The 14570-nt window shown below is 37.7% G+C and overlaps 1 protein-coding gene across 1 annotated transcript in view; it reads right to left on the reverse strand.

Moving 5' to 3' along the window:
- The window catches only part of ARHGEF38 (Rho guanine nucleotide exchange factor 38), a gene marked incomplete at its 3' end in the record, with an annotated part of 153992 nt that overhangs the window by 41335 nt on the left and 98087 nt on the right, over positions 1 to 14570 (reverse strand). The window contains exon 4 of the mRNA XM_079713238.1: positions 6022 to 6169. Within this exon, the coding sequence (XP_079569364.1) occupies positions 6022 to 6169 (148 nt within the window). The remainder of the gene's footprint in view (positions 1 to 6021; positions 6170 to 14570) is intronic.

A 14570-nucleotide genomic window follows, 5' to 3' on the forward strand; every position in this document is an offset into this window, starting at 1 on the left:
ATAGATAGCTAGATAGATTATAAACAATTCACCTATTCAATTAGATAATTCCCATAAAAACATTCACTCGGCATTACTAGCTTTTGTGGCTTCCATTTTGCTCAAGCAAAACTAAAGTCCTTCCAAGGCAACGCGATCTGCCTCTACTACCACGTCTTCTCTACCTCATTTCCCATAGTTCAGCTCCTCCCTCCATCTGTGGCAACTGCGTGCCTCCTTGTTCTTTTCAAAGCCTGCAGGCAGGCTCCTGCCTCGAGGTTCTTGCGCTTGCCTGACTGCCCTTTCTCCAGATATCTATATGGCTCCTTCCTTATCTCCTTCAGGTCTTTGTTCAAATGCCCCTGCCAAGTGACGCTTTCCCTGACCAACCTCTTAAACATTGTACCTGCCTCCCACTGTACTCTTGATTCTCATTCCCTGCTTTATTTCTCCCCATAACGCTTTGTCACTTTCTAATATACTATATGCTTATTTGGTTTCTTGTCTATCTCTCCGCTCCCCGATGCCAAGGAGGGCAAGGATTTATCCTTGCTTTGTTCTCCGTTGTAGCCCCAGTACCTGAAAAACGGACTGGCACACAGTAACACAAAACGTATTTGTCAAATTAATTAAGTTAACAATAAAAAAGTGGAAATATTTCAAGTTAAATTTCAAGAATAAAGGAGGTAGGAACTTCTCTCTGAAAGCCTCATGTGGCTATAGAGAAATAAAGTAATAACCTGTATTAATAAACTGATCACCTTGACCTCTGGTTTCCAGTCTTCTGGAACACAATAAATGTTTTCAATACAAAAAAAAAAATGTTGTGATCCCATCACATCATAATAGATGGTTTTTTCATATTCAATGATTGAGAAAAAATTCAATAACTACCTATGCTGAATTTCATAAATTTTCATGGGCTTAATTAAAAAAAATTAATCCCAGTACTTTATATATGTGGAAAACAATGGTATACATATATGTATAACAAGTATCCCTTCGCTCTCCAGACAGTGTATGAATGGATCCCTAGACATCTTGAAATAACTAGGTATTGCTGAATCCAAGACCTCCCAGTTGGGAATCCAACAGAGGATTATAAATTTTTAAAAATCAGCAGGTGCTACAATTTCAAACAATTATTAACTGTTGTTTGAAGAACTCTTCTATCTCAATGAAAGAAAGTACACCACCACTACCCTCCTGCCCAGTATTTCTTTCCATTCATTTTCTTTAAGCTCACATTCTTTCCCCAATTTCTGTCCCCTTCTATTAAGGAATTTCCTTTTCTTATTTTGCTCTGCAAGTCATAGATCAGAAAATTTGGGACAGAAGTTGAATAAAAATAAGAATGCAGTTTTCTATCAAAACAAACAAGTGAAAGATGCAATCACTTTGGAACCAAAACACATACTTTGAAGTTGAAAGAAAAGATTGTTGTTCTTCTAACTCCTAGAGAAGACATGGACATTTTTTTCTCTTTCTATTCCATTTACTTCAACCAAATAAAACCTACATATTATAACATATATTAAACACTGTGTTTAATGTAAATATAACATTTTATGAAAAGGAACCTGAGGTTTTCCAACAGTGGAATAGTGGCATTATGTTATAACATCTCATTTTTATTTGCTTATCATTTTAAAAAATCTCCCTTTTAGGCTAAAACTTTCCAGAAGTTAACCCCAGCCAAGGACATTTCAGGAAGGACAAAGTTAAATTGGGTCCATTTACCCCTTTGGGGGGTAAAGTAACAATACATCCACCACCCCACCTTACACCCTCATGGGGTCATTATAATTTGATTCACAGTTAACAATAGTTTTTTCGTGACTATTCCGTTAAGGATTATCGTCTTTGTTCAAACATGATGTCATGTAATAAAGAACTGAAAGAGTTTCCAAAAAGGGTGATTTTAATTTTTACTTGGAACACCCCACTAGAATAATATTAAGAAATATAAACTGCGGTGGACAAATTGAAATCTATTCCTTTGATGTCATGTTGCATGAGCTTTTAGCTTCCCTGAATGGAAAAGCTATAGCAGTAATATGAGCAGCCAAAGCACCCAGATGACTAGAAGTTAGAAGTTTTCCTCCTGAGGATGGTGGCCTCAGTTAGGAGGAAGAAAAACGTAGATAAATTTATAACAGCTAGACATGAAGTTAGAAATGCATCTTCCAGTTACCTACCAAAAAACTTGGAAAAGCCTCTTCATTCTTTTCCTATTACAAATAAACAAATCTCTAGGGCCTCTGAAAGGCATCAGGGATTTGGTGGTATTTATAACTAGAAAAACAGATAAAGGAGGCTGCAGACAGCCTATTCTAATTATAGCTACACTTGCATTCACAGCTATTCTATTTTTCACTTTCCTCATGCAGAGCAGAAACCTTAAATAACCCCAAAGAGGCTAAGTAACTAGGTATTTAGCAAATAATTTCCATAAGTTTAGAAACTGTATTAAATCAGTATTTCATGTAATCTTACAGGTCACTAATGTGACGCTGTAAATACTCCTTGTTGAATAAATAAAAAACTTGCAGACTTCCAATTTATAAGCTGTAGATGCAGATGTGGGATCGTGCTTCTGGATTGTTTTAGTCTTTTCTTTCTAAGGTTTCTAAACCCTGAAATTACTGCTTAGATTGTATCTATAGTCATGAAAACAGCCTGTGTGCTTCAGGGAAAGCAGTGAGTGGGTACCATGGGCATGATTTCTCCTTCTAAAGTAGGTCTTCACTGGAGTGTATGTCCATGATCAACCAGGGGTGCTTGTTAAAGTGCAGATTCATGGAGTGGACCCCAGCAATACTAATTTTTTTGGTCTAGAGCAGAGCAGAGGCAGTTGCACTTTAATTACACATCCCTGGTGGGTCCAGTGCAGGGAAACTCACACACCAAGAAACACTGCCCAAACGTTTCAAAGGGATTCAAAATTATTTTCTGGATACCAATATTATTTGCTCTTTTGAAAGATAATGGGCTTCAAAGAATAGCCAAATGTTATGAGCTCAAGTCTCTTGGTTACAGAACCAGGAAATCTCTCTACTCTCCTTTTGGAAGTTAGTCTTGAACCTCACCGTGACAGCTTCTGCTGTGTTATTTAAATTAACTCTTGTATTATTATTAAGCTTTCCAGATGGTTTTGTTTATCTACCAACTAGAAGGTATGTTCCCAGGAGGCAAGAACTATGTTTATATATTTGAAAAAAAAAGATATTTTCAACATTATCTAGTATCTATAATAAATATTTATTAGGCCCTCAATAAACATTTTAAGTCTGGATAAAATGCAACTTCTGTTGCTTTAAAATCTGCTTTAACTTCTGAGGCATGGAGCCACCTTCTTCATGGATACTGTTTCAAATCCAGTTGTTCCAATACCCCCCAGCATGGTAGAAAATGGAGGCCACACCTAATATTCATTAGAAATTGGCAGCTGTGCTTGGGTTCTGTTATTTAGCCACAAGGAAAAGGCAGAGCCCCAGTAATAGCTTTGACTGATTACTTGGCAAGGGAAACCAAGCCCTTGGGGTGTTCCAGACTCTCTTTGGCCTATAAACCTGTTTGAAAACCTGTTTCTCAGAATTTAAAGCTTAACTCAATTGAGGTCAGTATCATAGTAATGTCAATAATTCTCCTGCTTTCAGTTATCAGGCAGACCAGTACAATTCATCATTAACTTTATTTTCATCGAAAGGCAACTTTGGGAAAAATAGCTCTAATTTAAACTATTTTATTTTGACTTTCTTTCCCTTAAGAAATAGTCCTGCCAATATTACTTCTTTTGGATTTTGTGTTTTCCTAAACCTTAGCACCTTCCAATGCCTGAAACGATTCCCTAATAGCAGAATGGGGCAGAATATACAATATTTGGGACATCACCAGGACAAGAACTTAAGGCTTTCAGGAAAAGATCAAATAAGCCTTTGGGTCTGAAAGTAATTTTCAGTAATTGGGATTTTATGAAGTTTCCAAATTACTTCTGCTTTAGCTGTTTTAGTGGGGTATGGTACTGAGCTACACTGCCTGATGGAATATTCTGGCACGGTTAATTTCTTTCTCTTAGGAGTCAACAGCTTAATGAATAATAAACTATTGTTCATCTCCCTCTGAACAGACAGCTCCACTTCTGGTCAGCTGTCAGAAGCACGTGCCAAAATAAATTAACTATATCCTCTCCCTGTGTGGACCTCTAGCTCTGGGGCTGGGTTTAGAGTGATGATTCAAGGTTCTACTTGTTCACTTGCTATAAAATTTCTCTCTTTTATTTCTGGAAACTGAAGAAGGAAAATGGCTCAAGATAGACATTAATTAGATTAGATCTTGCCACTAGTTTAAGGTAGGAAAGGTGTTCATTCACACCCAGGATAACACTATTATTTCTTCCTTGGAAAAAGCACCTGTAAATTTAGAAGATGTTGCTTCTAATATATGAATTTATTAAGATGGATACAGCTTCAAACTTTATAGTTTATCTAAATTGATTTGCTAACATTGAACTAAACAGCAATAATGGAGAAATAGTGAACTGGAACTACTCATCACATATTATCTTTAAGAATCACCTGATCATATTGAGCTGCTTGTGGGCACGGTTTAAGTATGATTTATTTTTGTATTTTCAAGACCCAGATCTATGCTTATTACAGCACAGGTGCTAAATAAATGCTTGTGATTTAGTGACTTGAAATTGTCACTTTTCCGTAGCATGAAAATGGTTAAAGAACTGCAGTAACTTAATGGCCAGTAGAGGGCGATAAAGTTAATTTTAAGAAATTTGTAGAGTCCAATTTAAACCCATCTTCAGTCCCAGCTCTAGCCTGGAAAGGCTTTTCTCCAGAGTAGTATCATTTAGCCTCCTGATTTCACTTTAATTCAGTTGTACCACATTAGACCCCCCTTTCTGCCCCCGCTGCAATAGAGTATATAAAAGGGGAGGATCAAACTGGTTGGTGTGTGTTGATTTACACACCATAGCTCTCTCTGCTTGGTTAATTCTTAGCTTAATCAAGACCATTTGACAATGGATAACCTTTAGAAGTGAAAAACCACAATAGAACCACTGGGTAAGATGTGGAGTAGGGAAGACATTTTGGCTTTAAGCTTCATTCAGTAGAAAACTGGAGATACAGTAAGATACTAATTCCATTTAAAAGAACACAAACACATGTTCATATTTATGTGTATAAATAAGATAAAAAAATGCAAACTATGTTTTTTAATTCATGGTTAGCAAGGAATTAATACATGGAATAGTAAGGGTTTTTATCTTATTCATGCTTTCTTATATATTTTTTCAGATTTTTTTTTTTTTTTTTTTGCCCGTACACATGGCTTGCGGGATCTCAGTTCTCTGACCAGGGATTGAACCGGGGCCACAGCACTGAAAGCCCAGAACCCTAACCAGCAGGTCACCAGGGAACTCCCTTTTTCAGATTTTTATAGTGAATAGATATTTCTCCCAGATTAAAAAAAATTACATTAGGTAGCACTTCCCACCAACAATTTAGAGATGAGGAAGGAAGGCGTGACTAACTTTCCTGAAACTAACTTTAACAGGGCCTGACTTGTCTTTGCCAATCTCTCCTCCTTCCCCACAGTGAGTTTGGGGGATGGCAAGGGCCATTCAGAGGGTCATGGGACATCCCACTAATTTTATTATTCCATGTGCTCCCGTGACCACGGTGACACAGGCTGTTTCACATATTCCTTGACCTAGGTGGGAGCAGGCAAGTAACAACAGCTTTAAGAGGGGCTTTTCTTCTACATTTCATTTTTTGATATTGCATTTTTCTATCTCTACAGAGCCCCGTATCTTCCCCATGTTATTTTTAGTCATCCTTGCAGGGAAAAAAACCAAGTCAATCAGGGTTTCTGGCAAGTCAGCTTTTCATGAAGAGAACACAAAGTAGAGCTCCCAGCAAGCCTCATAAAACATAGGATTTATGGGATAACTTTCATCTACATCCAGTTAAAATGTTCCCTGCTAGGTGACTGAGAGTGCATGGAAATCATTTGAAAAGGCCTTACTTTAAGGACTGAATACAGAGGCTCAAATATTGCTTCAGTTCCTCTTCCTTTTCATAGGACTCCAGTACACTGTGTGCTTCATCGTGATGATAGCAGTAGATTTTATAAATATCTTCCAGTGGCCCTTTAATCTGCAAGAATACTTCTCCTGATAAATGCAAAACAAAGGCAAGATGACATCAAGTCAGACCAAATTGGCACTTCACATATTTATTTTGTGACAACACTGATTAGTGTTAAAAAGTTGGATGGAAAAAAAAAAGTTGGATGGGCCCCATTTTATACCTAGATTGTTGGGGAGGGCAACAACCTAGTGGATGACACTGAGGGACCTTCTTTCCTCCCTTTTCTTCCTTTTTTTCTTTCCACCCTCCTCCTTCCCTTCTCCCTTTTTCATTCCTTCCCTCCTGTCTTTTATAAAACAAAGGATAATGAGCTTAATGGAGGTGGGCAGGAAAAGAAAGCTGGTTTTCTTAGATTATGCCCTTGGTTAGTGTGCAGGGTTCTGGAGCAAACAAAGATAAAAAAAGAAAAACAAAGGGCATCGCTCACTACCTGGTTCTATGAGGGCTAAGTCATCACCCACTGCAATTGCCCACCCTGAGAGGAATTCAGGATGAAAAACGGGATGAGGCACTCGTCAATTTGGATAAACAGACCCTCAGATGGTTGGGTGTATATCTCAGGAAGCCTTTCAATCATCCCAGATTCTTACATCTTCCCATACAGAGAAAAGCACTAAAATCATTAACTTGGGATATCTGTTCTTTGTGACTAGCAGTAATCTTTCAGCAAGATGTGTGTTTGATTGCGTGTATTTCCTAGCCCAAAAATCATATATACTGGCTTCTCCTCCACCTCTTTGGAGTCGTTTCCTCAGAGACACTGAGAGGTCATCTCCTTATAGCCCTCAGTAAGTCCCTGAATAAAATTTAAACTCACAACTCTTACACTGTGGGTTTTTCTTTGACACCAGTTAAAGGCTGTACTTTAGAATCAGTCTGTATGGGTTCAGATCAGGCTGTGCTACAGACCTGGACAGATTATGACTTGGACAAGTTAGTTTTTGCTCTCTGAACCTGTTTTCTCATCTATAAAATGTGGACAGTAATAGATCCAGTTGCACAGGGTCATTATAAAATTAAAGAGGTAGGGTATGTAAAGTTCAGATTATAGTACACACATAGTAAATGCTCAAAATGGAGCAGTTATTGTCAATTTGTTAAAGGCATGAAGAGTGAAATTTCGGGTTCTAGGTAAATTATTTTTTGCTATTTATTTTACTAACATTTCCTGAGTTTGTCTGAAAGGCAAGCAGTGGATTTGAGGGAAATAAAATTTTTTCTTTTATGTGATAATAGAAAGAACTGGTCATTATTCCTGTTAAAAATCAACTGGATAATACTATGAACCAGTGTTATGACCGCTCATAAAGCAACCTGGGCTAATTATGTCCAGGTATTTAAGGAATCCTTTTTGATATATGATAAAATTGGGTCTATAACTGATGACTCAAGTACATATTGGAGAATAGTTTGATTTAATCACCACTTCATTACATAAAAATGCATCCACTGTCCAACCCAGAACATGTTAAGATAATTTGGGAGACACAGAAGAAATATGTGATAGATCTGCTCCCAAAAACATTGCCAGTTTGGGGTTGATAATGATTTGGGACTGAACTGATTGTAAGTGATAATGGACCTGCTAATCTGGGTCTATTATAGTAACAAGTCATTCTTCCTACAGATATAGAAGTGTGCTTTATATTTTCAACAAGTTTTGCATAGATTGACTGCTTAACTCCTTATACATATGAGGAGATAAGAGGTTATTTATCCATATTAAATAAGGATGGACAAATCTGACTTTAAAACAAAGAAATGATTTTTCCAAAGTCCTGTCAGGAGATGGAGAGCCAGGATTAGAGGCCATATTCTCCTCATTGTTCCCTTAGATTTTAGCCCTCCCCACATTAGAGTTCTGCTGGACCCTGGACACAGTGATGCAGTTGCCTGGAACACTGGACTCAGAATCAGAAATCACTGTCATTTAGGATTTGTGAAGTAACTTCGGGAATGACTTTTAAAAAGAATTCTTTGAGCCTCAAATCTCTCATTTGTAAAATGGAAGTAATAGTTACATTTGAGATGAATTTGAGAATTAAATGAAATGTGGACGTTAAATCTCCTGGCACTGACAAGTTCCTCAATAAATGTCACTTGCTTTCTAATGCTTCTCTACTATCTCCAGAATTATAACACTAGTACTTTTATTTTTTCATTTTTTAAAATTTATTTTTAAAGATTTTTTTTAATGTGGACCATTTTTAAAGGTTTTATTGAATTTGTTACAATACTGCTTCTGTTTGGCTTTTCAGCCACAAGGCACATGGGATCCTAGATCCCTGACAAGGAATTGAACCCACAACCCCCATGTTGGAAGGCGAAATCTTAACCAATGGACCGCCAGGGAAGCCCCATTAAATTTTTACTGGAGTATAGTTGATTTACAGTGTTGTGTTATTTTCAGGTGTACAGCTAAGTGAATCAGTTATACATATATATATATATATATATATATATATATATATATATATATATCCATTCTTTTTCAGATTCTTTTCCCATATAGGGTATTACAGAATATTGAATATAGTTCCCTGTGCTATACAGTAGGTCCTTGTTAGTCATCTATTTTATATATAGTAGTGTATATGTGTTAATCCCAATCTCCTAATTTATCACTTCCCCCACATTTCCCTTTGGTAACCATAAATTTCATTTCACGATCTGTGAGTCCATTTCTGTTTTGTAAGTAAGTTCATTAGTATCATTTTTTATTAGATTCCACATATAAGTGATATCATATGATATTTGTCTTTCTCTGTCTTACTTAAAATTAAAAATTTTTTTAAATTAAAAAGTAAGTACAAATAAGTACTTACTTACTTATTTGTTTTCTCTGGATATATCTCCAGGATTGCTAGATCATATGGTAGTTCTATATTTAGTTTTTTAAGAAATCGTCATACTGTTCTCCATAGTGGCTGCACCAATTTACATTTCCACCAGTAGTGTAGGAGAGTCCCTTTTTCTCCACACTCTCTCCAGCATTTACTCTTTGTAGATTTTTTGATGATGGCCATTCTGACCAGTGTGAGGTGACACCTCATTGTAGTTTTTTTTTTTTTTGGTGGTATGTGGGCCTCTCACTGTTGTGGCCTCTCCCATTGCAGAGCACAGGCTCCGGACGCGCAGGCTCAGCGGCTATGGCTCACGGGCCCAGCTGCTCTGCGGCATGTGGGATCTTCCTGGACCAGGGCACGAACCCGTGTTCCCTGCATTGGCAGGCAGACTCTCAACCACTGTGCCACCAGGGAAGCCCTCATTGTAGTTTGATTTGCATTTCTCTAATAATTAGTGAAGTTGAGCATCTTTCATGTGCTTTTTGGCCATCTGTCTGTCTTCTTTGGAGAAATGTCTACTTACATCTTCTGCCCATTTTTTGATTGGGTTGTTTGTTTTTTTGATATTGAACTGCCTGAGCTGTTTGTATATTTTGGAGATTAATCCCTTGTCAGTTGCTTCATTTGCAAATATTTTCTCCCATTCTGTGGGTTGTCTTTTTGTTTTGATTATGGTTTCCTTTGCTGTGCAAAATCTTTTCAGCTAAATTAGGTTCCATTTGTTTATTTTTATTTTTGTTTTTATTTTCATTAAAACACTAGTATTTTTAAAGTATTACATTATTTTCTAATTTCCATCCAGCCAATAAAAGATGTTTCTATCCTTTCATTTATGGGATTTCTCTGTGATTAAAGTTGGACTCTGTGTGTGTGTGTGTGTGTGTGTGTGTGTGTGTGTGTGTGTGTGTGTGTTTTGCTTGGTTGGTTTTTGTTTTAGTGCTTTTTTGAACTTGTAAGGAAACGCAGTGACTGTGAAAATTTTTGGAACTGAAGGGATAAGGGATTCTTGTTAGGTTCCTGGGATTTTACTGAATTGATCCTTCTGCCAGTGGAGGTCTTACGCATTCACTCTTCACGACAGTTAGCAACACAAATAGTGAGAAAGAGAGTAGTTACAAGAGGAGAAAATAAAATAGGACAGTGGCTAAATTTAGGGTTGGGCATAAGAGGAGGTGAGCCTCCCAGTCACAGAGGCAGGTAGCAAATGAGAGTGAAGGCTTTGGCTGGGCAAGGGAGTCAAGGCTCAGATGAGCTCAGCAGGAAGTCAGGAAGAGAGGATCTGAATACCCGCAGCCCAACACGAGATGAAATTGTAAATATGTGTGTTCACTACAAAGCAGCTCAGAGTAGAGACAAAGGATGAAAGAGGTCTGGACAACCTCATAAATCCACAGTAGGATCAAGTCAGATAGTCAAAACACAAAGGACAAAGGCATTTATTTTGCATACAATGAAAACATTAATTGTAAATTCCCTTATATTTTCTTTAACAGAAGTGGTCTAGTTTGAAAGAATTTATAGCTCTCTCCTGAACAGCAGAGTTGAATTTTTTACTCTTTTCCAAGTAAAATTCTGTTGGGCCTCTAATAACAATGATTAAAGTTAAAAGATATTTAAGCACTCTAATTGAAAGTCATTTATTCACCCAGAGGCCAAGTATAATACTGAGGGGCAGAATATTTGATTCCCCTCCCAGCCCTACCAATGTATGCTGCTTCATAATAGTGCAGATGAAGTGATATGTCTTGCAGCAAAAAAAAAAAAAAAAAATTATTCTGTTTCCACGGTAACGTAACCCTCGGCTGCATTTCTTCAGTGGTGAAGGACAACTGTTCTGTCTACTGTATGTGGGTTTGAAAGAATGATTAGGATTGGAGAAGGACCTGAGCCAAGACCAGCTCAGGTAATTTCCCTTCTGGCTGCCTGTCACAAAATCACCAGAATCCTCTGAAATAAATCTAACTATCGTGTGCTTCTTTTTCAAAATTCTACAACCCAAGACTTTCTGCACTGGCATCCCCCCAGAATAATTGCCATACAAAAGGAGGGGGAAAAAGTGCACCTTTTAAATGCCCTTAGTTCCCTCCTTTAAAAACAGCTTCCAGGGATATTGAACACATTTTATGTCCTGGCATCTAATGTAAACTGTCACTAATATAAACATATATATGTTCCTCTTCTTGGCCCACCTCTTCTTTACTTGCAGACCCTCATGTCCATCCTCAAGGTGGACCATACCAAATGATAGGCTTCTATATTATTCTGACCCAACTACAAGATAAACTTCCCCTACAGGTAATTAAGCCGGAGTGAAACCAACAATATCCAAGAGATCTCCCTGCAGTAGGCCTTGTTTAGGAAAATGGCATAAAAGGTAGTGAAGTAATTATAGTCTTTATTTAGTTCAGCCTTATTTGATAACCATTTAATGAGTGACTATTATGCACTGAGTACTTTGGTAAGTACTGCAGACACAAAGAACCAACACTTCCCTCAGGTGACTTATGGAGGCCAGTAAGGGAGAGAGAAGAGTAAATTCTCATTTCCCATGCTGTGTGAAAAGTATGACAGTAGCTACAAAACACAGAGGGTGATCCATTCTGCTCTTAAGAAACTTTGAGCTCTTTCCATAACAGTCTGCCCTTGAAATAGGAGTTATGAGTGAGTGCAAAAGCACAGAGATGCATGGAGGGAGCAGGTTCTGCTCAAAAACTGCAAGTGGTCTCGGATGGCTGGCTGCTTCTGAGGTCTCAGAAGAGGCTATATAGGTGAGTAGGGGCCAGATCATGAAAGACCTTGTGTATAATTAAGAAGCTGGAACTTTAGCCTGAAGCTGATGGAGAAGCGCTGGTGGATTTTAGGCAGCAGATTAATATTAGATTGTATTTTAGAAAGTTTACTCTGGGGTTAATCATATGAATGATGGAATTTGGGGGAGGAGTTAGGGAGACTGGAAAAGAGAAACCAGTTGAAAGGCTTCTATAATAATGTAAGAAATAAATAATGAGGGCTAAAACAGAAGGTTACGGCAGTCAAGAGAGAGTACTCTAAAATCAACTGCCTGGGGCCTCCCTGGTGGCGCAGTGGTTGAGAGTCCGCCTGCCGATGCAGGGGATACGGGTTCGTGCCCCGGTCTGGGAGGATCCCATATGCCGCGGAGCGGCTGGGCCCGTGAGCCATGGCTGCTGAGCCTGCGCATCCGGAGCCTGTGCTCCGCAACGGGAGAGGCCACAACAGTGAGAGGCCCGCGTACCACAAAAAAAAAAAAAAAAAAAAAAATAAAATCAACTGCCTGGTTTCAGATTTTGGTTTTACCATTTACTGTTGTGACATTTGGGAAAATTACCTGATTTCTCTTTTCCTTAATTTCTTCATCCAAAATATGGAATAATCATAATGGTAGGGTTGTTTGAAGATTAAATGAGTTAAAATATGTAATGTAGTTATATCAGAAAGTGGCATGTGCAAATTCTCATTAGATGTTAGTTTTAACCACTAAAGCAAAAGCAGGGAGGATGGAGAAGAGAGAGAAAAAAATAAGGACATTGGACATGTGAAAGATGAACAGGATAACTCCAGGCATATCTCAGGAATTCAGTTTCAGTAAACATGTGGATAGACAATGAGGGCAAAATAGAGTGTTTTAGTGGGAAGACAATGAGTTTAATTTTATATGTACTGAGTTTGTCACCCATAGTATATTCAAGTGGAGGGCCCTTCATGAAATTGGATACATGAGTCTGGGATTCAGAAAAAAAAAAAAAGATCTGGAAGAGAGATGTAGGTATGTAAAACCTGAGTAGTAGAAACCATGAATTTGATATGGTCATGCAAGAAAGTCCATGGAGTGAGAAGAGAAGAGGGCATGAGGACCAAACGCTGGGAATACTAACACTGAGGGGAGCCTAGAAGAAAAAGAGCCTGCAGAAAAATTTGAGAAGTTACAGCCAGAGAGAAAGGAGAAAAACTAGGGTGGGTGTCAGCAAAGCCAAGGATAAAATAATGAGAAATACTGCAGAGAGAGTGAACAAGTTTGTGAGTGACAGAGCCTGTTATTGTCCCCCAGTATCAGTACTCCCCCTTTTCAATAACGATGAATTTGGGGCTGTCCCAAATAAAAACTACATTTCCCAGCCTCTCTTGTAATAGTAGTGGCCATGCAATAAAAGTCCACCAATGGGATATATGGAGAAGTGTCCTATGACGATATCCAGGAAATTTCTTTATGACGTAGCTAGCTCATCCTTTACCCCTTCTTCTCCATACTTTCCTTTGTTCTGCTACCTGGAACTTGAATACTACCTTGTCCATGAAGGTAAGGCTGAGTGGAGCTGTGAGCCAGAAGAAGCTTATATCCCAGAGGACTTTGTGGAGCAGAGTTGCCATTCAGGCCTAAAATACATGCCTTTATTTACTTATTTATTTTTTAAATGCAAAAGCTATTTATTGAAAAGCACAACAATAGAACAGAATAATTTCTAGCTAAAGGAAAGGGAAAAAAGCAAACATGCCTGTTCTTAAGTATTAAATCTTCATGAGTTATTTATGTTGCTTTTCTTGTTTTTTTTTAATTTTATTGAAGTATAGTTGATTTACAATGTTGTATTTAATTTCTGTTGTACAGCAAAGTGACTCAGTTATACATATATATTCTTTTTCATATTTTTTTCCATTATGGTTTATCACAGGATATTGAATATAGTTCCCTGTGCTATACAGTAGGACCTTGTTTTTTACCCATCCTGTATATAATAGTTTTCATTTGCTAATCCCAAAGCCTTTAGACTTTTACATAATAGAGAAATAAATATCTATAGTATTTAAGGTAGTAAAGTTTTGTTTTGTTTCCTGTTTCTCCCAGCTGGACTTTATTCTAATCAATACAGTTTTTCTCTTCTCCTGTAAAAAAAGAATATATATTTTGAGAGACACTAGTTGAAGGCCCTCCTCTTTACCATAAAATTTTATTTAAAAATTCTATGAAAATATTAAATGAGCTGTTGCATATGAAGAGTGTTACGAACTGAATGTTTGTTTCCCCCATAAAATTCATATGTTGAAGCCTTAACCCCAAATGTGATGGTACTCGGAGGTGGAGACTAGGGATGTAATGGACAACATGATAAATATAATTAACACTGTTGTATGTTATATATAAAAGTTGTTAAGAAAGTCCTGTCAGGAATAAAGATGCAGACATAGAGAACGGACTTGAGGACACGGGGAGGTGGAAGTGTAAGCTGGGATGAAGTGAGAGAGTGGCATGGACATATATACACTACCAAATGTAAAACGGATAGCTAGTGCTAAGCAGCCGCATCGCACAGGGAGATCAACTCTGTGCTTTGTGACCACCTAGAGGGGTGGGATAGGGAGGGTGGGAGGGAGCTGCAAGAGGGAGGAAATATGGGGATATATGTATATGTATAGCTGATTCACTTTGTTATATAGCAGAAACTAACACATCATTGTAACGTAATTATACGCTAATAAAGATGTTAAAAAAAAGTCCTGAGTTCTCATCACAAGGAAAAGTTTTTTTCTATTTCTTTAATTTTATATTTATATAAGATGATGG

The sequence above is a fragment of the Hyperoodon ampullatus genome (genome assembly GCF_949752795.1).
Source record: "Hyperoodon ampullatus genome assembly, chromosome: 1".
Lineage (NCBI taxonomy): Eukaryota > Metazoa > Chordata > Mammalia > Artiodactyla > Ziphiidae > Hyperoodon > Hyperoodon ampullatus.